The sequence below is a fragment of the Entelurus aequoreus genome, linkage group LG07, assembly GCF_033978785.1.
Source record: "Entelurus aequoreus isolate RoL-2023_Sb linkage group LG07, RoL_Eaeq_v1.1, whole genome shotgun sequence".
Classification (NCBI taxonomy): Eukaryota; Metazoa; Chordata; class Actinopteri; order Syngnathiformes; family Syngnathidae; genus Entelurus; species Entelurus aequoreus.
This window is the reverse complement of record NC_084737.1, coordinates 49,939,440-49,965,974: the sequence shown is the minus strand read 5'-3', so window position 1 is coordinate 49,965,974 and position 26,535 is coordinate 49,939,440. Positions and strand designations below refer to the sequence as shown.

The following is a 26,535-nucleotide window of genomic DNA, read 5'->3' as shown; positions in this document are numbered from 1 at the left end:
TATATATATATATTTATATATATATATATATATATATATGTAACAAAGTGTCAAGTCATAGGCTCACACAAGTTCCGTAAATAATTTAAATTTGGAACACAGCGTCATAGTTTTCACAGCTTTTTGGTTGTTGGAGGTAGAGTGTTTTAAAGTAGAGTTCTAATTATTTTTTAAAGGCACAAAAAAATGTCTGGTATTGAGAAACTTACATTTATGAATATAAAACTTAGCCAATAGTATAATGAGGTTGCAAAGGTAAAATTCCTTTTCAATTTTTTTTCATACAGTGTAAATCCAAATAGCACATGACAAGACTGTATCATTTGTCCCTTAGTGTCTTCCCCTGACCTGCGTCATCAAAGTTCTTCTTCATTTGTCTAAATGTAGACATTCTGCCATTGGATGAAGACACCGCCGTCTGCTGTTGTATTCAATGTACTACCTTTTGTTGTTCAAAACAAAAACTGGATTTTGCCTTTAATTCTAAGCGACGTATTTTTATTTAAAGATAGACTTATTATTGTGCCATAAATTGATTTAATTAGATAGACAAATTAGACTGGTAGTACTTGTTGCGCTTTTAAAGAGGACTCCGAAATGCTCCAAAATCTTCTCTTTATTTCCCTCTAATTAAAGTATTTAACGCGGGTCTAACACTCGTAATCACATTTGTTGTATTTTAATGTTTACTAGGTCACACACTATGAAAGGTGCTGCCTTACAAATAACCGCTGTCCTGACTCATCCAATCAAACTATTTTGCGGGCAATCCCCGGTAAGGAATGGATTATGTTTCTTTCGTTTTCATTTCCCGGAAGGCTCGAATAAGGAAACAGCAGACTAGCGTTTCTGGAAAAACGACGTCCATTTAAAAAGAAAAAAAAGCAGTTGTGGTTTCACACGCTCGAAGTTTTATGTTGCGTATTGTGCACTTTTAGCAGGACATACTTGTGATTGACAGGTCTCTCCGGAGCATTTCAGTGTAACCTTTGGTCAAGGTACGTCAGTGCTGAGAGCCACCGTTTAACTTTTTGAGAGAACGTGTGCATTTATTTGTGAAGCTATGTTTGGTTTCAGCAAGACCAGAGACACAACTTCACTGTAATGCATGCAAGGCAGATCAGACTCAGTGGGCATCACTGCCCCTTTGACAAACTTCCAGAGGACAGTCCACCCACACAGGAGGACCTCTGGCATCTTCCTGGACAACTACGTGAGTCAATTGTTCCTTCTACAAACCCCGTTTCCATATGAGTTGGTAAATTGTGTTAGATGTAAATATAAACAGAATACAATGATTTGCAAATCATTTTCAACCCATATGCAATTGAATGCACTACAAAGACAAGATATTTGATGTTCAAACTCATACACTTTATTTTTTTTTGCAAATAATAATTAACTTAGAATTTCATGGCTGCAACACGTGCCAAAGTAGTTGGGAAAGGGCAAGTTCACCACTGTGTTACATGGCCTTTCCTTTTAACAACACTCAGTAAACATTTGGGAACTGAGGAGACACATTTTTTAAGCTTCTCAGGTGGAATTCTTTCCCATTCTTGCTTGATGTACAGCTTAAGTTGTTCAACAGTCCGGTAGTCTCCGTTGTAGAATTTTAGGCTTCATAACGCGCCACACATTTTCAATGGGAGACAGGTCTGGACTACAGGCAGGCCAGTCTAGTACCCGCACTCTTTTACTATGAAGCCACGTTGATGTAACACGTGGCTTGGCATTGTCTTGCTGAAATAAGCAGGGGCGTCCATGGTAACGTTGCTTGGATGGCAACATATGTTGCTCCAAAACCTGTATGTACCTTTCAGCATTAATGGCGCCTTCACAGATGTGTAAGTTACCCATGTCTTGGGCACTAATACACCCCCATACCATCACAGATGCTGGCTTTTCAACTTTGCTCCTATAACGATCCGGATGGTGATTTTTTTGTGTCCGGAGGACACAACGTCCACAGTTTCCACAAACAATTTGAAATGTGGACTCGTCAGACCACAGAACACTTTTCCACTTTGTATTAGTCCATCTTAGATGAGCTCAGGCCCAGCGAAGCCGACGGCGTTTCTGGGTGTTGTTGATAAACGGTTTTCGCCTTGCATAGGAGAGTTTTAACTTGCACTTACAGATGTAGCGACCAACTTTAGTTACTGACAGTGGGTTTCTGAAGTGTTCCTGAGCCCATGTGGTGATATCCTTTACACACTGATGTCGCTTGTTGATGCACTACAGCCTGAAGGATCGAAGGTCACGGGCTTAGCTGCTTACGTGCAGTGATTTCTCCAGATTTTCTGAACCCTTTGATGATATTACGGACCGTAGACGGTGAAATCCTTAAATTCCTTGCAATAGCTGGTTGAGAAAGGTTTTTCTTAAACTGTTCAACAATTTGCTCACGCATTTGTTGACAAAGTGGTGACCCTCGCCCCATCCTTGTTTGTGAATGACTGAGCATTTCATGGAATCTACTTTTATACCCAATCATGGCACCCACCTGTTCCCAATTTTCCTGTTCACCTGTGGGATGTTTCAAATAAGTGTTTGATGAGTATTCCTCAACTTTAGCAGTATTTATTGCCACCTTTCCCAACTTCTTTGTCACATGTTGCTGGCATCAAATTCTAAAGTTAATGATTATTTGCACAAAAAAAAATCAAATATGTTGTCTTTGTAGCATATTCAACTGAATATGGGTTGAAAATGATTTTCAAATCATTGTATTCCGTTTATATTTACATCTAACACAATTTCCCAACTCATATGGAAACGGGGTTTGTACATCTACAGGAACCCAAGCAGCACTTTTCTCAAAAAACACTCTTAATTGGAAGTACTCTATTACTTCTTTCAGGAATAAACCCGTCTCTGTGGGATAAGGACGACGTCGCCCACTGGCTCCACTGGGCTGAGAAGGAGTATTCACTACGCCGGCCTGAGAATGGACGCTTTGAGATGAACGGCCGAGCCCTGTGCCTGCTTACTAAGGAAGACTTCCGATACCGTTGTCCCAGTTCAGGTAACGTTGTAGCAAATGTAGCGTGCATTGACGGACTATATTTATATAACTGCGTGTTTGGAAACCTGGTTGTCTGCAGGTGATGTTCTGTATGAGATCCTGCAGTGCGTAAAAAAGAGACCAAAGGGTGTTGTGTGTGACACCCCAAACAAGTCTTGCATCCAAAGAAAAGACATGCCTCGGGTCACTGACCCAAAAGTTGAAGAGCCAGCATCTCCTTCGCCAGATAACACACAAGGTCGGACGCATATTTTGGAACATATTCCAAATGTTTACTTTAATTTATTTATAACAGGGACAGCACGCATTAAAGGGGGACTTCTGATGATTTTATAAATGTTGTTGGATACTGTTAAATCATGTCAGAGCGTCAAATCATAAATTTCATACATTTTGGCGTCAGCAAGTTTCAAAAGCTTGCACACAGTTTTGGATGCCTCTGTGTTGCAGTCTGGCTACATCGTGACATCACAGTAAGGTGGACTTATTATTTGGACATTTAAGGGGTCCAATTGTGCAAAGACAACTTTTCTCACCTGCTTTTGTGTATTTGGAATCCCAAAAGTCCTGAACATTTGAAATCAGATTATGGAGGCATGTCGTAGATATGTATAAAACAATTTTGCCTTCTTCCAAACTTGCTCCAAATGATTTGGAATTTGAGACTTAAAGGGGAACTGCACTTTTTTTTGGATGTTGCCTATTGTTTACGATCATTATTAGAGACAAGAACACACATGTCTTTTTGTTTTTTTATTAGGATTTTAAAGATGATAAACGCTTGGAAGATGCGGCTCATGGCAGTCACCGTTGTAAACCCTCCATCAATGTTTTATATACACACTGCTAGTCTATATATAATGTAGTTACAGACACGTTCCTAACAATAAGTAATATGTTCAATATTTACTGTATTTTGATCATTTTAATCAATGCCGGGACTGACTTCTTCCGCGCATTGATTTCCGTTTCCATAGCAGCGCACGTCCGACAATGTGTGTTCCTAATTCCGATGTATTGTGTGTGTTATAATAATGGCAGACTTGGTAACAAACAACGACAATGACTATTTTCGGACAAATGAGGATTCACAACCTTATCTTTTTTAACCTCAATAAACGGAGGATGAACTGCTGCTTCCAGAAGCAAGCACGAAGAAGACGGTCAGATATTGGAGCAGGCGGAAGCCGATGAAGTGACATTAAAGCGACTCGAAGCTGCAAATGTGGAATTTGGAGACAAATTATTTAGGCATAAATGGCGTGCTTACCCAAATAAACCAGAAAAAAAATGTCCTTGGCTAGCTGGACCAAAGAGACAGCTGTCCATCAAGTGAGTCACACTTTATATCTATCGTGATACACGCAGCAAATCATGCGTGTGTCATGACAGACAGCGTTTGCTGTCTGGCTAGCTGTGTACAAACAAAACATGAAATGTGGGCTATTACTTTACAGTTACTGTAATATGATTGTCCACGTTTTTAAGTCAGTACAGATTAGTGTTGTATCCCAGTGTTGTGCATTACAAACTCAACACGTTTCGTGTTGTCGTAGAAGCTAGCCTATCTCTCGTAGTAGGTAGCTTTTACAGCTTATACCGAAGTGCTAGTACGCTAGAAAAATAGTTCTTCAGTGTTAGCTCTTACAGTAACAATGGTTATTATTATTGTTGACATGTTTTGAATGCATTTTTAAAGTGATTTAGTGGTAGAATTGATTGCAACATTAGCTGCATTTCTATGTTAGACTGCAAAACAAAAACAAACTTTTGTCTTCTTGTCTCTCATAATGATTGTAAAGAATAGGCACAATTTCAAAAAAAGTGCAGTTCCCCTTTAAGTTACATATTTTGCCTTAGTTACGTCAGTGGGTATCTCCATATACAATACTGTATGGCAGGTTTACCGGAAGAGCTTTGTGCGAATCCGCCATTTTATCCAGTTGAAGTCAATACGTTTTTTGTTTCTCTGTCCTCTTGTTGTGGCGTAGACTGACTCACACATGAATGACTAAAATTCTCTACCGTTGTCATTTCTCATTTTTTAAAGGGGCAGTCAGAAAGCTGTTCTGTAAAACAAAACTATACAAAGTTTTGACCTTTACATGTTATGTCGACCACAAGGAAGTGTTTCAGATGTGAAGAAAAAAAAAATCATGATATGACCTTTCTAAGTCAAGTCATAGGAGCAGACTATGACGAAACACAAACACATCGGAGGATAAAGTATTATTTTTATATGATCTTGGCATGCATGTAGTAACACCAATGTGCAAAATGCAGTGACATGAATTTTGTTAAAAAAAATATATATATATAATTTTTTTAAATGCAGAGTCTGACTCAATTTGCGAATGTGCAGGTGTACCTAATTTGGTGACCGGGTGAATCTATGATGTTCATGAAGTTTATTTTCAACTGTGTCTGGAGAAAAAAACAATGATGACAACTTCAAGATATATTTTTAAACAGTGTACATTTACACCAGACAAATTATGATATTTTTGGAGAAGATGGTTTCATTTGCAATCCGGGCAACGCCTCCCTAATCAATCATCTTGTAGACGGACTCAAACATAGGTAATACAAGTGACAATGGAGAAAACATTACGCAAAATGTATACCAAATGATCTTGATCACAAGGATGTGTTTTAAATGTAGATTAAAATCATCACAGGTCCCCTTTAATAACATTTCTGTCAGTGTTAGCCATAGAGCTAATTTTCAACTGTAGTACCTGGGCAAGGTATAGAATGCCAACAATTAATAGAACACACCATAATCATAGCAAAATGAATAATACATAAAATACAAATAAAAAGTCAGCATAGTATATACAGTATATATATATGCAGTGCATGGTGAAATATGTATATGTAGGCATGTACTGCTCAAAAACAGTTACATTGGGTGGTCGTAGTTCACGTTACATATATACGTATGGTGCAGCATGAAGTCCAAACAGCTCAATAAGTACAGTTTTGACATGCTGTCAATGTATTCTCTTATTGTGTGAGGGATGTTATTCCAGATGTTACAGCCCCTGACTGAGAGGGCTGACTGTATAAATTAGTCGTAACTCAGGTAGTTCTGCCGATCGTGGGTTTTAACCCCTTGAAGTCTCTCAGTATTGGTGATGTGAGTCAATGAAGAGTTTTATATACAGTACAAGCTTATTTTTTTTATAAAAAATGGCAAAACTGTGCCACACAAATCTGACATAAAAGACAGCATTCATCGATTATAAGTTTATAGTCAAAATAATGTCCACACATAATAATAATAATAATAATAATACCTGGGATTTATATAGCGCTTTTCTAAGTACCCAAAGTCGCTTTACATGTTAAAAACCCATAATTCATTCACACCTGACCAAATGAATATCATTTTTCTACTTAATAAAGAGTGTGACCTTGTAGTGATTTGTTTTGTGTCAAACTTTACCTCCTGGATGCTTCACAAGCATGCAAAACATATATGAGTTGGTTCCAATATCTATTATATTACTAAATGTTTGAGTGTGTCACAGTTCAGTGTGGTTGCTTGTACAAAGGCCGCTTCAGTTACAAGAGTTTATGAATCGAGTAAATGGAATCAACAAAAACTGTAGCAGTATAGCAGACTAAACTAGACTAGACCTGACTACACTAGATCTTTGTAAATTGCATCTGAGAGAAACTATGAAACTCATTCACTGTTAAAATAAAGTGGTTTACTTCGAAGGAAGTGGTAAGAGTGCCAGAAAGCTTTTCTTAAAAACAAGTTATCTTCAGCAGCTACTTCAAAACGTTGAGCAATCCAATGAATAAAACTGATTGTAATTCTATAATGCTGCAGCCTTCATACATCTGATAAGAAGTCAGCAGATCTGAAAATGTATTTTGCTCTCAGTTTTATTTGTGAGGAACGCCACACTTTCCCTGTTTTACTTTCAGCACCTTGACGACTGTTGCCTCTCTTTTTGTTTTTTCTCCTTCTTTGTCTCAACAGTTCCCCAAAAACAAGACTTCTTCCCTGAAAAAGAAAGTCACATCCAGGAACCTCTTAATTTGTCTTGGAGAAAGAAGCCAAGAACGACAATTCTCAGACCCAATGGTCGTTTGCCAGGTAATGCTGTGAAACGTCATAGAAAAGTATCAATAAACAATGTCAATCATCAACATGAAAACTGAAAGGTCAACAATAGTAAAACTCAAAATATGTACAGTGCATGACGTACACAGCTCTATACATGGATAACATTGTATACATAGGTTTAAATCCTGATTTTTCTTTATTTTTTTAACTTTTGGTTTTATTTTTTGCTTATTGGAGCAGAGTGCAGACTCCTGTGTGATTATGTCTATACACTGCTTTGTGATGGCCGATACCAAGAATATATCCGATGGGAGGACCGAAGCAGCCTGGTGTTCAGAGTCGTGGATCCCAACGGCCTGGCACGTCTCTGGGGATGCCACAAGGTTAGCACCAAATGTGGTTAACATTTTAAAAAGTGTATTCTGCAGCAATATGATGTTTTATACGTGTTTGTATAGAACCGAGACAATATGACATATGAAAAAATGTCCCGGGCTTTGAGGCACTACTACAAACTCAACATCATCAAAAAGGAGCGAGGACAAAAACTGCTCTTCAGGTCTCTTTCTCGCTTTGTTACTCTATGTCCTCTTTCTCCAACACTACCATGTCATACTGTTTGTAATCATGTCATATTTGTCACTTACAGGTTTCTGAAAACGCCTCAGGACACCCGGAGAGAGCAGACTGACCATGCTCAGTCTCCGGATCACGCTCCCCTGCATGACAGTGACTTTCCAGACAGCAGTCCTACATTTGAATTAAGCCATGAGCATTTTGAGGTTTCACCGGATCGTGTTTCTCCTAATTGCTCTCCAACTGGCCCCCTTGTGAGATGATTTTAAAAAATAAGTTATACAACATACGTCACTATAAATAGAAGGTGGTATGAACTTCATGATGATTTTGCTGGAGTATATGTTGTTTTTTCACTCATCATTTAAAAAATGTTTTGAGATGTTTTACAAAGAAATACATTATTCTAAATATGATTTGTGGTTTTTAAGACCATTTTTTAATCTATTGTTTTGTTCCTGAATTTGTAAATTACTTTTGTTTTGAATTTTTTGTTAAATCTTTGTTTTTATGCTTTCCTATATTTTCACTTGTCTGTGGTGTACAGCACTTTGTTTTTAACTGTTGTTGTTTTTAAATGAATCTATAAATAAAGTTGGTATAGTATATATTTTTTAACATAATTAGAGGCATCTTCATATGAAATAACACCCATAGAGTAGTCACTTTTACACACGTTTCACCCAATATAATAGCCTTTTATGTTTTCTACTGTAGTAGTACTAAAGTAGTACTTACATGATGTGGAAATAGTTACTCACATCCTGGGTAATTCTGCTAAGTTAAAACTGGGCTGAAACCACAGGCGTAAATTGTTCTGCCAAAAGTTGGTCAACTTGACAGTCGCAGCTGTGTTGTTGGCATTTCGTGTCCCGCGTTGTTATTCCACAGCTCAGCAATGTTACATGGAGCTTATGATGTTGAAGATGAAGTGCATCAACAGAGTTCTTCTCCACTTAGCATTGCCCAAACAGACAGCTGATGATAGCTAGGAGCAGACTTGTTGGCATTAAGGGTTGTGCTGAGTCCCATCGACTCCCTTACGTCTCGCATCTCATCTTTTGACTATGCTCGTGTCAAAGTCCCACGCACCAATGTAGAGTCTTGTTCTTGATGAGGCAAATGTTGAAGATGAAGTCCATCAAAAAGGTGTTCTGCCAAAAATTGGTCAACTTGATTGTCGGAGTTAATATGCACTAGCGCCAGTATTAGCAGCCAGGTTGGTGTTAGCAGTCTTCACGCTTAACTCGGCAGATGGAAGTCTCGCTTGAATATTTTTTGTGTATCGCCACAGCATATTCACAGAAAATAGGACAAATAATGCACTGTAATAGATGTAAGACCTGATGATGTGTCCAGGTTGCACCGTAAGGTGTATTTATGAAACCGATATATATATATATATGTATATATATATATATATATATATATATATGTATATATATATATATATATATATATATATATATACATATATATATATTCTCTCTCTCTCTCTCTCTCTCTCTCTCTCTCTCTCTCTCTCTCTCTCTCTCTCTCTCTCTCTCTCTATATATATATATATATATATATATATATATATAGACTTATCAGACTCTTTCATATACAAACCCCGTTTCCATATGAGTTGGGAAATTGTGTTCAATGTAAATATAAACGGAATACAATGATTTGCAAATCATTTTCAACCCATATTCAGTTGAATATGCTACAAAGACAACATATTTGATGTTCAAACTGATAAACTTTTTTTTTTTGCAAATAATCATTAACTTTAGAATTTGATGCCAGCAACACGTGACAAAGAAGTTGGGAAAGGTGGCAATAAATACTGATAAAGTTAAGGAATGCTCATCAAACACTTATTTGGAACATCCCACAGGTGAACAGGCAAATTGGGAACAGGTGGGTGCCATGATTGGGTATAAAAGTAGATTCCATGAAATGCTCAGTCATTCACGAACAAGGATGGGGCGAGGGTCACCACTTTGTCAACAAACGCGTGAGCAAATTGTTGAACAGTTTAAGAAAAACATTTCTCAACCAGCTATTGCAAGGAATTTAGGGATTTCACCATCTACGGTCCGTAATATCATCAAAGGGTTCAGAGAATCTGGAGAAATCACTGCACATAAGCAGCTAAGCCCGTGACCTTCGATCCCTCAGGCTGTACTGCATCAACAAGCGACATCAGTGTGTAAAGGATATCACCACATGGGCTCAGGAACACTTCAGAAACCCACTGTCAGTAACTACAGTTGGTCGCCACATCTGTAAGTGCAAGTTAAAACTCTCCTATGCAAGGCGAAAACCGTTTATCAACAACACCCAGAAACGCAGTCGGCTTCGCTGGGCCTGAGCTCATCTAAGATGGACTGATACAAAGTGGAAAAGTGGTCTGACGAGTCCATATTTCAAATTGTTTTTGGAAACTGTGGACGTTGTGTCCTCCGGACCAAAGAGGAAAAGAACCATCCGGATTGTTATAGGCGCAAAGTTGAAAAGCCAGCATCTGTGATGGTATGGGGGTGTATTAGTGCCCAAGACATGGGTAACTTACACATCTGTGAAGGCGCCATTAATGCTGAAAGGTACATACAGGTTTTGGAGCAACATATGTTGCCATCCAAGCAACGTTACCATGGACGCCCCTGCTTATTTCAGCAAGACAATGCCAAGCCACGTGTTACATCAACGTGGCTTCATAGTAAAAGAGTGCGGCTACTAGACTGGCCTGCCTGTAGTCCAGACCTGTCTCCCATTGAAAATGTGTGGCGCATTATGAAGCCTAAAATACCACAACGGAGACTGTTGAACAACTTAAGCTGTACATCAAGCAAGAATGGGAAATAATTCCACTTGAGAAGCTTAAACAATGTGTGTCCTCAGTTCCCAAACGTTTACTGAGTGTTGTTAAAAGGAAAGGCCATGTAACACAGTGGTGAACATGCCCTTTCCCAACTACTTTGGCACGTGTTGCAGCCATGAAATTCTAAGTTAATTATTATTTGCAAAAAAAAAATTAAGTTTATGAGTTTGAACATCAAATATCTTGTCTTTGTAGTGCATACAATTGAATATGGGTTGAAAATGATTTGCAAATCATTGTATTCTGTTTATATTTACATCTAACACAATTTCCCAACTCATATAGAAACGGGGTTTGTATGTGCTGAAAATTATTTTACTGTAAGACATAATAAAAGTACGGCTTTATATGAAATTAGTATGTTTGTTGTGGGATACATTTTAAACAAGAATTGTATCTTACAATTCATACCCAGATTTGATTTGGCCTGCAACTTCACATCTAATGGTGTCACATGAACGCCTGTTTCAGGGAAGCAAAAACAAAAAACAGTAGCAAACATTTACACAGTAAGAGTGTTGTAAGCTGTCTTATGTCCATGACCAACATGCTGTGGCTAATCATGATCTTTTTAAAAGGCATCCTGATAAAACCTCTTCTCATTTTTCACCGGATATCTTCCCAGCCAGACGCTGATTCTTTTGGGCCATACCCAAACCGCTGATGCTTTTTGTCGACCAGACATTGAAATAGTGATAAATTCCCTATACTGTCAACTTTGAAAATGGTCTTAGAGGTATCTAGCATTAATTGTCGAGAAGGACCGTCATCCATATCCTTCTCTGGATCTGGCTTCTTGGCCACCTACCAGTTAGGGGTTGCCCAGTGCTTTCTACAAAATGCACCTTGGATAGTGCAAACGGCGCCGTGTATACTCGGATCGTCGGCAGGATCGTTGGTAGCCGCTGCTGTTGCCTGTGAAATAAACCTGAGTAAGTCTATGATTGTTCTCGTTGATCCAGGTCATTGTACTCTTAGGGCATTCAGTCGATCACAACTGGACTGTTCAATTTGCCTTCGGAGACTTATATTGACTAGGTATGACCAATTTAAGTCTATGAGCATAAACTAATGAAGCCTGCTCGGATGAGAGGCAAAACGTCTTCTAAGGCAAATTTAACATTTCAGTCGTGATCAATTACAGTAAATTCCCAGAGAAAACCTGAGCGTTTTATGAATGTATGTTATGTATGACGTTTCTAATTGAAAAAAAAAATACTCTCGTTCTCAGTTACAATGCGGAATGAGATGCTGAGTTATGCCAAAAAGATGCACGCCTTCACTCTTGGACCGTTCAGTCCCTCAGTCAATGTTTTGCACTGGTTAGAATACATCTTACATAAACATCTTCCTCCTGATGCACATCTTCTCGCAAGTGGGCGTCTTGCTGTGGCTGTTACCCGTCTGGATAATGGCGAGCACTGTGTCATCACAGAGTACCTGTCCAAAGATGATGTTATACAGGTGAGTTGGCCCACAGTTTAACCTCAACAAGAAACATGTTTTAAATTTTAGATTTTCTCCCTTAGGCACTACTTTGCAGCTGTTTTGTTCCTGGATATTGTGGCATGCTACCTCCCTCCATCAATGGAGTAGTAAGTATATTTTCTAGCATGGTGAAAGCAGTGTTGAGCAACTCTACCATGATATGTCTCTGTTATTCTGTCCTACAGCACTACATGGATGGTGGCTTCAGCGGTATACTGCCAGTGCTCTCATTACCCGGTCGCATTTTAACGGTGTCTCCATTCTCTGGAGAGACAGACGTCTGTCCTGCAGACAAACCCTGTATGTGGGACATGGTGGTGACCGGACTCACCTTGAAGGGCAATTTGGCAAATGGCCTGAGGTTCTTTAATGCACTCTACCCACTGAAAGTTGAGGTACATTCTTAGTCAGGCGATTAACTTAAGGGAAAACGTCATATTCCCCTGTTACATTCTGAGCAGTAAACACTCAAAGGAATCATTGATTAGAAATGTCAGAAGGATTCTTCCAATTCCTTACAAACCGTGAAACTGTGTTCTCTCTTCAGACTGTGGAGCAAGCCTATCACAGCGGTTACAATGATGCCATTCATTTTCTTCTGAGCAACCGTAAGTCAATTTGAGGAGAAGCGTACCAACAAAATGACATTAAATGAATCAAAACCATTTTTTTCTGTTTGCATGCAGAGCTTGTCTCAAACGTGATGGAAAAAAGAATAATGCTGGAGCTGGACAGTTACAGTCGCACTCAAATGCCAACATTCCTCGAAACCACATCAGAGGAAGAGGAGGACGAGGAAACAGAAACAACATTGGCATCTTTTCAAGTTGACAAAAGCATGCAGATGGACAGTTCTGATGAACTTCAATCTTGCAACTCAATTAAAAAACAGACATTTTCTTCGGACACTTCAAAGAACGGTATGCATTGCATTATTTCCCTTGTACCGTCACTTTAAAGCAAACATTCTCAATGCGACCTAAATAACAACATTAACAGAAATGTGAATCATGGTTGTTTTTGTCTTACAGTTCTACCTGACAATGTGACAGATTACAACAACATGCTGAGACCTCCTGTTGGTTTCTTGGCTTACTTGATGCTTCCTATCATGCAGTTGTTCCAGACCGAGAAAAGGTAAAAACAAACAAACAAAAAAAACTTTACATTTGGGTGTTCAAAACTAAAATTGAAACTTCAAATTTAAACTTTGCTCTTTATGTTACTGTAAGCAATGGTGGACCCCAGATACATTACTTTAGCGTTTACTATAAACAGTTCACCTGAAATAATTAGGATTATTCCCACAAAGACATTCACAGAGTTCACAGGAATGCTGCCATGCAACAATCATTAATTTTGTCAATATTTTTCTTTAGATTTGGACAAGGCAGAAGCATAGTAATGAATTCCACTCTGAAATTATTGATTTATTATGCCTCCTGTATCCCTTCCAAAGGACTCCAGACTTGGCTTTTTGGACTTTGTATAGCCTGAGGCAGTTTGCAGTCTTCTTTCTCGGCATTATGTTTGGTACCTTCAAGAAGAACTTTATGGACATGTAAGGCACATTTTTTTTGTATGATCTCACCAGACATTACACTTATATGCTTTCAACATTGGAGTTCACATGTTTTCATATATTTTTTTTTCATGTCTTCCCTCCAGGTTCTTACCCTTCATGTTGATTCTTCAGTTGTTGAAACAGCCATCAGAAAAGGAGGTTCCGCATAAGCAGAATCACCGTCCTCGTCACAAGGAGCTTTCTTGCCCTGCTCACTCCGAAAGTGTCCGGTGTGGAGGTGGCCGTTCCATACTTCCCTTACGAAGTTTATAAAATACCAAAATTAAAAGTGATAAGACTTTAAAAATATAGCTCAAGCAGGAAGGTCCTCGGGAATGGTTGTGTACAGTGTGCTCCTTTACTATTATGTTTTTTTTCAAAGCAGGCTTTCTAAGATTGTACCATATTTTCCGGGCTATAGAGCACATAAGCCGCACCCACCTAAATTTTACACACATTTTATTTTGTACATATATTGATTGCACAGGTCTATAAGCCACAGGTGTACACATTAAAACATGAAATATTTACATAGGTACTTGTGTTAATTCACACATTTAACAAAAGACATACTGTAGCCTATCGGAGAGGTCATTCCCCCCTGTGTCTTCTTCTTTGGCGCACCGTGTACCAACCTTTTCGAGCCCCTTTAGTAGCAATGTTTTTCTTCCTTTTTCGATGGCCGGGTGGATTGTCTTCGGCTTCGGGGCTTGGGTTTTACATTTCCTCCAACACACTTCAAGCTTTCAGTAAAATACCAAATTCCTTAATGTTCTTTATGAAGTGCTGTTATTGCAAATGAGTTCCTTCCACGATCATTGTTGTGTAAACAGTAGACTGAAGTAAAACTAGCATGCATTTCATTGCTATAATTGTTATATGTAACAAATATGCAACATTGTAGTTCTCAACTACTTATTGAAGCACTTAATACTATACAGTCAGAGTTGCTGGACTTTTGTTAAAGTACACATGAGGATATTGAATAATTGCATGGTGTGAACACAAATAATGTTTCCTGTTTTAGTTTTGCTTACTCACTATTCACAGTATGTCGTGATTATTGGTTACAGTAGTTAATTAACGATTTGTAAAGAATGTTTGTTGTGATTTTATGAATCTCAAATTAAAGAGACAAAGATGGCCAGTGTGAATTTATTTCTTTTGGGAATGGATGAAATTATGGGAATCATTTTTATTGGCAATGCTTGTAAAGAAAGCACAGTTGGTATAATTGGGTGTCTCTTCATTTTGAAAGGACTGTCTTGTTCCAAAATTTATATTTCATGGAACTGGAGCTGCAAAATCTAATAAGTTGAGTATGTCTTGGCTTTTTAAAAGCAACCCATTTTTCATAAACTCCTAAAGAGTAAATCATGCACATTCCAACATGATTTGCACCTAACCTGTGCAACACAAGCACATCATTGCTAAATTATTATAATGTGCCAAACATTGTAAGTGTTGCACAGAACGTATTTGTGATTTGGTTTGTTTCTGAGCTGATGGTTCAGAATGTTCTTAAAATAATTTTTCACAGACGTAATAGCATTTTAACTTTATACTTGATATTTCCTGTTGTTTGAATGCAGTTATTACTCTTAGATAGTCATCAATAAACCAGTGCACATTAGAAGCCTCAAGCTCAAGTGTTTCCATCTCCCACACTGTGCTGTTTTGCTTGAGTTGATGTATTATCATAAATCACACTTGTACACATGTATTTGTCATCATAATGCAAGTGCACATGAAAATACCATTAATCATTAAACAGAGTTGCTACTATTTCACTTGCAAGAACTTACAAAATAAGTTGCTCCTTGTCACTGTTTGAATCTAAGAAACTATATTGGCAAGAGTGCACTGCAATAATTAAAAAGGTGCATACTGTAGCTGTTATTTTTTTACAAATAGATCAACTTGTTCTTAATAAATCCACAGCATCGATGATAAATCAAAAATAAGTGCAATTTTAACAGCTGCACATAACACTAGATTATCTGTTTTTTTTGTCAACCATCTTGCAGCATATAACAAACTGTAAGATTACATTCATTTTTAAGGGGCTAGATTATTTAATTTCCTTGCATATACTGCTCAGGGTTACAGGTAAGGGAGAGTCGATAATTCTGCCCATTATTATTGGATGAAAATAATTATAGAATGATAATGCATGGGACATTCTGTTTTCCTTTCCTGAACAGGTATGCAGTATTGGATTAAAATGTAGTTTCTTACAGTAACCACTATGATGGTGTATTGGGCAGAATGACAGGACGACCTATATTGAGGCCCTGCCTTTTTAAAAAGTAAAACATGGTCACTGTTAGTGTAGTGCTTCACTTGGCTGACTTTGTGTCAGTGTGGGATTAAGCCCTACTCAGTGACTGACTGTGAAAGTTGAAACAAGTGACATGTCTTTAGATTAACTGGCGACTAGAGTGTGGACTGCATTTTTCCCAAAGTCTGCTTGGATAGGCTCTAGCTCCCCGCAGTGATCTTTAACAGGATAGATGGTATAGAAAATTAATGTCAATTTTTTTTTAGGGCATTCATTCGATCGCAACTGGATTGTTTGGTTTGTGTTAGAAGACATTTCTCCTCTCCTCTAAGTAGGCTTCATTTATTCAATTATAGATTGCTCAGATCTAGTCTAGATAGTCTATATCAGAGTTAGTCTGACCAATCTAAGTCTATGAACATGAACTGATGAAGCCTATTTGGATGAGAGGCTGTGATCAAATACATGCCCTTAGAATACAATGACCTGGATGAATGAGAACATCTCTTGACAATGTCAAAATGTATATTTGATGTTTTTCTGCCTAATTAAACTTGTTTGGGTCTGACTATTGTGTTATGCAGGCATGACACATGCATGTGTTAACTAATACTTCAACATTATTCCAAAATAAAACATATTAAGAGAGCATGATTTTTACTTGCAAATGTAATAATTAATTCCATGTTTAAAGATAAAAATAAAGCTTTTACAATTAGGCGCTAACATGATAGGCAGTAGTTTACTGCTCTAACAACAGCAGTCGAAGCGCTGACATTGCGGCTGTGGAGATTCACTTTGGGCTTGGAGGGGATTGAAAAGGTGTCAAAGTTATCACATTCTGGGTGTGCTAATTGGTAGTATCTCCTCCCATTGATGATATATCCACTTTGTATGTGTGGTAATGTGGAATGATGATGAATAACAATCCTACGTTTAAAAATACCAAGTTGGATAACTCCACCTTCTTAAGGAGAGGGAGCCTTGAATTCTAAGGCTGGTAACCCCGCTGGTACATGTCCAATGATGACATGGACCAGAGGCTGGTGTATATAAAAATATAATCTGTTTATTGTTTAATAATAATAATAAGAGCGTCACAATAAATAGTTGTGTCCATTAGGGGCAAGGGGTAATATGGGGTTGGGAGGAGGTCTATGACAAACCCAGGTAGAGACGTAGAGTTTTGGACATCTAAACGCAGTAATAAAAGAACACTGTAAGCAATATAAAAGTAGAAAATGAGCTGTATCAAAATATGTCATTTCCTCACCTAGGACACAGTTTATTGGTCGGGGGGTTGTAATTGCCCAAATTAGCTACACAACTATTTACAGCGTGTAAGTGGGATAAAACAAACAACATGTTTACTTGACCCACTTCCTGGGAAACTTATCAAGGAACTGTTTGTATTATTAGGTCCATCAGTGTTAAATATTATAAACTTATCACTTTCCTCCGGCACTGTTCCCCTAGCATTCAAAAAAGCGGTTATTCATCCTCTGCTCAAAAGACCTAACCTCGATCCTGACCTCATGGTAAACTACCGACCGGTCTCCCACCTTCCGTTTATTTCCAAAATTCTCGAAAAAATTGTTGCACAGCAGCTAAATGAACACTTAGTGACTAACAATCTCTGTGAACCTTTTCAATCCGGTTTCAGGGCAAATCACTCTACGGAGACAGCCCTCGCAAAAATGACTAATGATCTATTGCTAACGATGGATTCTGATGCGTCATCTATGTTGCTGCTTCTTGATCTTAGCGCCGCTTTCGATACCGTCGATCATAATATTTTATTAGAGCGTATCAAAACACGTATTGGTATGTCAGACTTAGCCTTGTCTTGGTTTAACTCTTATCTTACTGACAGGATGCAGTGCGTCTCCCATAACAATGTGACCTCGGACTATGTCAAGGTAACGTGCGGAGTTCCCCAGGGTTCGGTTCTTGGCCCTGCACTCTTTAGTATTTACATGCTGCCGCTGGGTGACATCATACGCAAATACGGTGTTAGCTTTCACTGTTATGCTGATGACACTCAACTCTACATGCCCCTAAAGCTGACCAACACGCCGGACTGTAGTCAGCTGGAGGCGTGTCTTAATGAAATTAAACAATGGATGTCCGCTAACTTTTTGCAACTCAACGCTAAGAAAACGGAAATGCTGATTATCGGTCCTGCTAGACACCAGCATCTATTTAATAATACCACCTTAACATTTGACAACCAAACAATTAAACAAGGAGACTCGGTAAAGAATCTGGGTATTATCTTCGACCCAACTCTCTCGTTTGAGTCACACATTAAGAGTGTTACTAAAACGGCCTTCTTTCATCTCCGTAATATCGCTAAAATTCGTTCCATCTTGTCCACTAGCGACGCTGAGATCATTATTCATGCGTTCGTTACGTCTCGTCTCGATTACTGTAACGTATTATTTTCGGGCCTCCCTATGTCTAGCATTAAAAGATTACAGTTGGTACAAAATGCGGCTGCAAGGCTTTTGACAAAAACAAGAAAGTTTGATCATATTACGCCTATACTGGCTCACCTGCACTGGCTTCCTGTGCACTTAAGATGCGACTTTAAGGTTTTACTACTTACGTATAAAATACTACACGGTTTAGCTCCAGCCTATCTCGCCGATTGTATTGTACCATATGTCCCGGCAAGAAATCTGCGTTCAAAGAACTCCGGCTTATTAGTGATTCCCAGAGCCAAAACAAGTCTGCGGGCTATAGAGCGTTTTCTATTCGGGCTCCAGTACTCTGGAATGACCTCCCGGTAACAGTTAGAGATGCTACCTCAGTAGAAGCATTTAAGTCCCATCTTAAAACTCATTTGTATAATCTAGCCTTTAAATAGACCCCCCCTTTTTAGACCAGTTGATCTGCCGTTTCTTTTCTTCTCTCCTCTTCTCCCCTGTCCCTTGCGAGGGGGAGTTGCATAGGTCCGGTGGCCATGGATGAAGTGCTGGCTGTCCAGAGCCGGGACCCCGGGTGGACCACTAGCCTGTGCATCGGTTGGGGACATCTCTGCGCTGCTGACCCGTCTCCGCTCGGGATGGTTTCCTGTTGGCCCCGCTGTGGACTGGACTCCCGCTGATGTGTTGGATCCACTGTGGACTGGACTTTCACAATGTTATGTCAGACCCACTCGACATCCGTTGCTTTCGGTCTCCCCTAGAGGGGGGGGGGGGGTTACCCACATATGCGGTCCTCTCCAAGGTTTCTCATAGTCATTCACCGACGTCCCACTGGGGTGAGTTTTTCCTTGCCCGTATGTGGGCTCTGTACCGAGGATGTCGTTGTGGCTTGTACAGCCCTTTGAGACACTTGTGATTTAGGGCTATATAAATAAACATTGATTGATTGATTGAACTATAAAAGGGGAGTTAAAGCTTACAGCTTAAAAAAAAACTTGCACAAGGGTAAGTACATAGTGTGGGGTGGTAGGCTGGGCCTCCTATAAAAGCATGACAACACTTATTAGCACAATATTCACACATTTACAATGGTTTTCACATTTGTTAAATAATTTCCCCTTATTAACAAAGAGATGCATACCGTTCTTTTAGTCTGTGCAAACACCTAATGAGTTTGAGTTCTGTCCTTAGTGTGTCAAGCAGTCTCAATCTTTACAAACAAAGATAACATTTTAGTAAACAGTCATGATTACATATTTAAATATCTAAAACGCAATGTCCAAGATTGCTACTACTAGAGTACATTGTGACATTTTCTATTCTAATCTATTCTCTCCCATGATGGGAATCAGTGGTTAGCTGCCAGCCAAAAGCCGCCGAACACCACCTGTTAGCGTGACACCAACAGGTTAAGGTGCATTGAACCATGGACACATCCATGAATGTTATTTACCTGGGCTAAATGGCGTAAAGCAAAATCTCTTAAAGATTAGTGCAGCAGGAACCACAGTTGTCAACCATGAACCAAAAGTAACAAAATGTCACCAAGTAGAAAACTAAAAGGCAACTGATAAACATTTCATAACAAGCGCATACACGAAGGCTTGCTATTTACCTTAGTTGTGGAAGCCGTCTCATACACCGTAAAGGTACCAATGTCCAAATCCAGAATCATTCATAGAAGTATAACACCGTGGTTTAGTGCATTGACGACACCTGTGGCCAGCGGCCATATTCAAACATGCACACCAGAAAACACAGAGGAGGCAAAAAGCGGAAGTCTGATCCCCCTGATTCGTTAAGGCTCTTCCCTAGTCGCACAGGCTGCCCTGTTGTCATCCTCTCTCGTGACTAACTCTCTAGTGTTGGTGGCACTTCAAAGCCAAATGAAGCGTTGACGTGCGCCCGCAGGGCTTGATAATGGAGGCGTTAACAAAACTGGAAACGATTCCCAGGAATCATTTTCAATTTATTTGGGATAGCCCCTTGAGATGCAGCATATTGTTTTCAAGGGAGTCCCTAATCCAGGGGTCGACAACTCAAAAATACAATAATAATATTGGACCAAAAATACAAAAAATTAATTTGTCAGGAACCGCAAAAAATGAAAAGCCATATATAAGTCCTGTAATGAAGGCAACACATGATGTAAATGTTTATATTAGCTATAATAGCCTACTATCAAAATTACTTTGTGTCGCAGACTGAACGCAAATCTTTGTTGACAGAAATGTTGAAATGTAATATTTATTCTACACATTTTTACAACATTAGAAACATAAGTAAATCAGAGTCTCCTCAGAGGGTGAGATAACTCCTGGAAATGGCTGGTATAGATGCGTGTGTCCAAGTTAAAGGAAACGGCAGACTGTCTTCTTCTAATATATTTATTACAATCTTTGCAAGCTAGGTAATGTTTGCTGTGGTCTGGAACAACATGGCACACAAACAACTATCAGAAATGCAGCCAATATTACATACAGACAATTTGTCATGAGACATGCAAATATAAATTAAACAAACAGACGACATAAGTAAAGGAAATTACATTAACTCAAATATAGCTACAAACGAGGCATGATGAGTCAATATGTACATACATCTAGCCTAAATAGCATGTTAGCATCGATTAGCTTACAGTCAAGCAGTGACCAAATATGCCTAATTAGCACTCCACACAAGTCAATAACATCAACAAAGCTCACCATTGTGCATTCACGCACAGTATAAAACGTTTGGTGGACAAAATGAGACAAAGAAGGAGTGTACGATTTTACATGTAAACAAACTGTTACCTCACTGTCGACACTATGCTGAGTTCAAGAACCGCCAAAATTAGTATGACAAAACAATGTTCACCAAATAGTCTCATCAGTGAAGCATACACACAAACATATTAAACAGTGGGCTTTCTAACAATTAGGAAGGTTTTTTTTTCGTGTTTGTCCTCAAACAAAAAAACATATTAAAACAAAAACATTTTCAATCTTTTTAAAAAAATGCTCCAGGGAGCCACTAGGGTGGCACTAAAGAGCTTCATGCGGCTGGAGAGCCGCGGGTTGCTGACCCCCGCCCTAATCGAAACACATTCTCATCCCGATTACAGGATTAAAATATTGGGTATATATATATACAGGTGAGAATTGTGCCAAAGTTCATTCATGTCAGCAATTCAACTTCAAATGTGAAACAATTATGTAATATAAACGTATTACTATGTCGTATATTAGTTTCACCTTGTAAATGCAATTGCTGGAATAGACAAACTTTTGATATTCCAATGTTTTAAGTTTCATCTGTACTATATATGGAATATTGGAGTGTAATTGTGACTATGTTGGTATTATATCCGGTCTAAATGGCTCTCATAATGTTAAAAAAACACATTTAGAAGGTTGCAAACAAGTTTTGTTATGCTCTAGTAATGACAATATTCGATTCATGATTAATATTTCCTACTTCACAGAAATTAGATTATCTGGAACCAATAAACAATGGTTAACTGTAATACAAATAGACAAGGGATGATACAAATACAAAGTAAATATTCTCTTTGCCAATGTCCTTACTGCATCCAGCCTTTTTAAGGATACAATCTTATCGTCTGGAACTAAAATGTCCTAAAAAAAACCAAACAAGGATGTTATGTGGTCATACTGTAGCTCCTGTTAGGACATAATTTTCCACCTTTTCACCTTTGTCTGAATGGTATTGTTTTGACTCTGAGCTAGCAGTGCCCCACGTACATGTCAAACAGATGGCCTATTACTACCTGCTGAGAAATCCTCTTATATAATGAGTGCAGAAGGATCATGTGGACAACACACACATCTGCTGCTCTTCTGCACAAGCCATTGATCCAGCCAGTCAGCCTGCAAGAAGCAGCTGCTTTTTGTAAAAAAAAAAAACAGGGATGAGAGAGAGAGGGAGAGAGGGAGAGAGGGAGAGAGGGAGAGAGCGAGAGAAAGAGAGCAATTGATATATGCATTACATACTGTATATAACACATTAATATAGAAAAATACATACAGATTATTGAAACAACAAACCTCTCCTGGCACTTTCCCCTGAAGTGTAAATCGTCTGTATCTGTAAATTCCATCCACTCGTCCATTTCTACCGCTTGGCCCTCTCGGGGTTGGCTGGAGCCTATCCGTAAATCGGTAAATTGTTTAAAAGTGTTCATCATTACATAATCTACTGCTGCAAGTGTGTTTTAGTGATGATAGATGTATAGTGAATATATCATCAGCATTGTTGGGAACATTTGCTATTAAAAAGTAATTAATTATAGTCACTCGTTACTTTACCAATGCAAATAATTAATGTTAAAAAGTTTAAGTACCAATGATTGTCCTACACACACTAGGTGTAGTGAAATTAACCTCTGCATTTGACCCAACCCCTTGTTCACCCCCTGGGAGGTGAGGGGAGCAGTGAGCAGCAGCGGTGGCCGCACCCAGGAATCATTTTGGTGATTTAACCCCCAATTCCAACCCTTGATGCTGAGTGCCAAGCAGGGAGGTAATGGGTCCCATTTTTATAGTCTTTGGTATGACTCGGCCGGGGTTTATACTCACGACCTAATGATCTCAGGGCGGACACTCTAACCACAAGGCCACTGAGCAGGTTAACTCTTTCTTAAAACACTTAAATTACTGGGGAAAGTGATCCATGTGTTACTTAAGAAAAACCCTTCATATATCTGGCATGTGCAATTCAGACACGTTTCATGAGAGCAGAGTGTGTGCGTGTGTGTGTTAGTGCATGTGTGTGCGTACCTTTAAAAGGTGGTGCCTGTTGCCAACAGAGAAGCATTTCAATCATGGATTTGTTCTTCATTATTCCCTCATAGTAATAGTAGTAGTGCGTGTGCACTTAGCCTACATGTTTTTTGCTGTGCGATGTTGCCTCTTCCTATTTGATATCAAGTTAATTTTAAAGTGGTGCTGGCTGTTACTTAGTGAAATGTTACTTCCTGCATTGTACTTGCTGTGCTTCTGACGCTGTCGTGTTGACATACAAGTACATCAACAGTAGCATGCCATGTTACATCAAACACATGGGTAACGGCATTCTAATGTATTTAAAAAATAATTAAATAACTTGTTACTTGTAGAAGTAACGCTGTTAGTGACGTTGTTATTTAGTAATGTTGTTTTTCCGAAAAATTATTATCATGATATGATATCATAAACACAATGCATTGGGTCAACTTGATTAGATCAGAATATGAAAGGGTAGGCCACGTAAACTGACAGAGAGGGGTCAGTGGATGCTGAAGAGCATTGTGCAGAGAGATTTTCTGCACAGTCAGTTGCTACAGAGCTCCAATCTTCATGTGACCTTCCAATTAGCCCACATACAGTACGCAGAGAGCTTCATGAAATGGGTTTCCATGGCCGAGCAGCTCTATCTAAGCCATACATCACCAAGTCCAATGCAAAGCATTGGATGCGGTGGTGTAAAGCATGTCGCCACTGGACTCTAGAGCAGTGGAGACTCGTTCTCTGGACTGATGAATCACACTTTTCCATCTGGCAATCTGATGAGGCTGGGTTTGGAGGTTGCCAGAAGAACGGTACATTTCGGACTGCATTGTGCCGAGTGTAAAATTTGGTGGAAGAGGAATGATGCTGTGGGGTTGTTTTTCAGGAGTTGGGCTTGGCCCCTTAGTTCCAGTGAAAGGAACTTTAAATGCTCCAGGATACCAAAACATTTTGGACACTTCCATGCTCCCAACCTTGTGGGAACAGTTTGGAGCGAGCCCCTTCCTCTTCCAACATGACTGTGCACCTGTGCACAAAGCAAGGTCCATAAAGACATGGATGACAGAGTCTAGTGGGGATGAACTTGACTGGCCTGCACAGAGTCCTGACCTGAACCCGATAGAACACCTTTGGGATGAATTAGAACGGAGACTGAGAGCCAAGCCTTCTCGGCCAACATCAGTGTGTGACCTCACCAATGCGTTTTTGGAAGAATGGTCGAAAATTCCTATAAACACACTCCTCAACCTTGTGGACAGCCTTCCCAGAAGAGTTGAAGCTGTAATAGCTGCAAAAGGTGGACCGACATCATATTGAACCCTATGGGTTAGGAATGGGATGGCATTTCTAGTTCATATGTGAGTCAAGGCAGGTGGCCAAATACTTTTGGCAATATAGTGTACTAGTGGTGTATTGTGTTTTTTTGTATTTCATGATTCCATAATATCCCCTCAGAAGTATTTTTCACTCTGCTTGATATACAAATGAAACTGTTACTGACAACTCCAATTTTTATTTTCTTGATTTATTTTATTGTTTCTTAAAGCCTGAAAGCTGCCATTTGAATTAAATATAGTTTTGTGTCATGTCTGTTATCGTTTTTTCCGCAAAATTACATCCTCCAAGACTGGTGATTCCATATTTTTTTAAAAGGGTTGAAGACTGTAGTGGATTGTCCGAAGCTTAAGCAGGCAACAAAAGTAGTTTAGTACAACAAATTTATTTACCCATTATCAGAAGTGCAGGTTGAATTGAGTTGTCCGTGCAAGCAGACACAATGTACTCCAGAGCACACAAGACACACACAAGCCAAAATCACTCTTTAGTCCCGGTCTTCTGCCATTTTTTATATGTCTCTTGTGCGTCACTGTTTTTTATCTCGTGCGTCATGATTGTTTTGTTTTGGTTTGTCTGTTCCAAAACAACCTCGTATCTCTTAGTCATATTTGGAAAATCTAAACATTCTGTAGACAGGTTGGCATAACTCCATATTCACCTTTGTCCCATAACTGGTCCATTCAATGGCACAAAATAGAAGATAATTGAAAATGAGCAGACATTCTTAATAGACAAGAAATATAGGTCAAAAGGTCAGAAATTCTACGACATACCCTCCTTCCAGGGTCCTAAGACCCTGGACCAAAACAATTTCTGATGTAGACCACTAACTTAAATCTCTACCACAGATAGAGGCAAAAACCTCAATGTTTTTATACGAGGCAAAAATTCCGTCTATGACCCTCCTTCAGAGCGATCGCTGTTACCAGCCTACAGTAAAACCATCTCACAGAACACAATTAGTGGCCTACCCTTTGATTTAGTAAAGGAATAACAAATACTTTGATCATGAACATCATTGAACATAAATAGATGAATGTATATAGACTTATGACTGTAAGACATTTGCAAAACTATTTTTTCCGGCATTTGCAATGAATGTAGTTACCAATATTGTTAATTACCAATTGATTTTGAACACACAACTGAATTTCGTATGAGTCCATGTTCGATTAGTGCTCGTATAGATGGCTCGGCTCGTTGGGCTTTTGGCTGCCTTGGTGAAGAAAGAGATCCACTCAAACAGTCTGTCTCTGTCTCTTCTTGGGGTGTGGTTCAGTCCATTGGGCAGACTGTTTAATGGCATGTCTGTGCTGGCCGAAATTGGGGAAAAGCTGAGAAAAAGTATGGGGCGTTGGGGCTTTGGTCCAGGCCCTTGGCTTGCTTCAAGGCCTCCTTGCCGCTTCGGCACTCCCGACACCTCCTTCCACAGCTGCTGGAGTCCCGACGGACACATATTGGCTGGCAACCTTAGTCGTTCTCGTCATCGCTGGCAAGGTTTTGTCTCTCCTCTCAGTTCCTTCCAGTCAGGTATCGGGTGTTGGTCCTGGATTGGCTTTGACCGTGCCCCTCTCATCGAGTGCAAGGGAATCTGGAGTGGCTGCTTTCATCCTCAAATCTGCACAGTGGAACTGGCACACAAATTCTACATTTTGCAAACATACCATTTTGGTCTCATGGTCTTTCCGCCTTCCTAGGAAGCTGCTGGTCCTGGGACTGAGGATGATAGCCTGCTTCCTTAAAATGGGTGCCGTTGTTTGACCTACTCTTTTTGGGGAAACCATGTCGGGATATTAGATAATTCACAAAACATTTAATTACTGAATTGGCACCCTCCTTTGAGGATGGGGTTGCTTCCGCCAACCACTGCAATTGTCAATCTAAATCATTACGTTCCTTTATCCTTGTACCGGATTGATCATATCGATTAAATAAAACCTCAACACGCTCAAACTTGACCCAATCCAAACTCACCTCCCCCCTCTGTCCCTAAAACAGGGACAGTGTTAGTCGTAGTAATAGTAATAGTAGTAGTAGTATTAGTAGTTTCAGAAACATCCAAGAAAAAGAAAAGGCAGCTGATAGTCAAGTGCAGCAAGAACAGAGGCGGAG

The 26,535-nt window shown here is 39.3% G+C and overlaps 2 protein-coding genes across 3 annotated transcripts; both read left to right on the top strand.

Annotated features, from left to right (window-relative positions):
- Positions 1 to 407: 407 nt before the first annotated feature.
- On the top strand, positions 408 to 8,308 carry etv7 (ETS variant transcription factor 7). 2 transcript variants are annotated; one of them, XM_062052112.1, is made up of 9 exons: positions 408 to 775; positions 939 to 998; positions 1,078 to 1,213; positions 2,864 to 3,028; positions 3,108 to 3,266; positions 7,023 to 7,139; positions 7,350 to 7,492; positions 7,568 to 7,668; positions 7,759 to 8,308. In XM_062052112.1, the coding sequence occupies exons 3-9, from the start codon at positions 1,105 to 1,107 to the stop codon at positions 7,946 to 7,948; spliced, it is 984 nt and encodes a 327-aa protein (XP_061908096.1). In that variant the 5' UTR covers positions 408 to 775; positions 939 to 998; positions 1,078 to 1,104; the 3' UTR covers positions 7,949 to 8,308. The 2 variants fall into 2 exon arrangements, with proteins under 2 accessions (XP_061908096.1, XP_061908094.1); XM_062052110.1 differs by having other exon boundaries at positions 409 to 998.
- Positions 8,309 to 11,177: 2,869 nt separating this feature from the next.
- On the top strand, positions 11,178 to 14,738 carry pnpla1 (patatin-like phospholipase domain containing 1). Its single transcript, XM_062052109.1, has 9 exons — positions 11,178 to 11,486; positions 11,786 to 12,018; positions 12,084 to 12,149; positions 12,228 to 12,437; positions 12,590 to 12,650; positions 12,729 to 12,962; positions 13,074 to 13,179; positions 13,502 to 13,603; positions 13,711 to 14,738. The coding sequence occupies exons 1-9, from the start codon at positions 11,279 to 11,281 to the stop codon at positions 13,877 to 13,879; spliced, it is 1,389 nt and encodes a 462-aa protein (XP_061908093.1). The 5' UTR covers positions 11,178 to 11,278; the 3' UTR covers positions 13,880 to 14,738.
- The last annotated feature ends 11,797 nt before the right edge of the window (positions 14,739 to 26,535 follow it).

Bases quoted from the DNA above. Each gene is read 5' to 3' on its own strand.
- etv7 (XM_062052112.1), top strand. From the start codon at position 1,105: ATGCATGCAAGGCAGATCAGACTCAGTGGGCATCACTGCCCCTTTGAC. The intron at 7,140-7,349 runs GTAATGCTGTGA...TTATTGGAGCAG, and splicing joins ACCCAATGGTCGTTTGCCAG to AGTGCAGACTCCTGTGTGAT. The intron at 7,493-7,567 runs GTTAGCACCAAA...GTGTTTGTATAG, and splicing joins GTCTCTGGGGATGCCACAAG to AACCGAGACAATATGACATA.
- pnpla1 (XM_062052109.1), top strand. From the start codon at position 11,279: ATGGTCTTAGAGGTATCTAGCATTAATTGTCGAGAAGGACCGTCATCC. The intron at 11,487-11,785 runs GTAAGTCTATGA...TCTCGTTCTCAG, and splicing joins TGCCTGTGAAATAAACCTGA to TTACAATGCGGAATGAGATG. The intron at 12,651-12,728 runs GTAAGTCAATTT...GTTTGCATGCAG, and splicing joins TCATTTTCTTCTGAGCAACC to AGCTTGTCTCAAACGTGATG.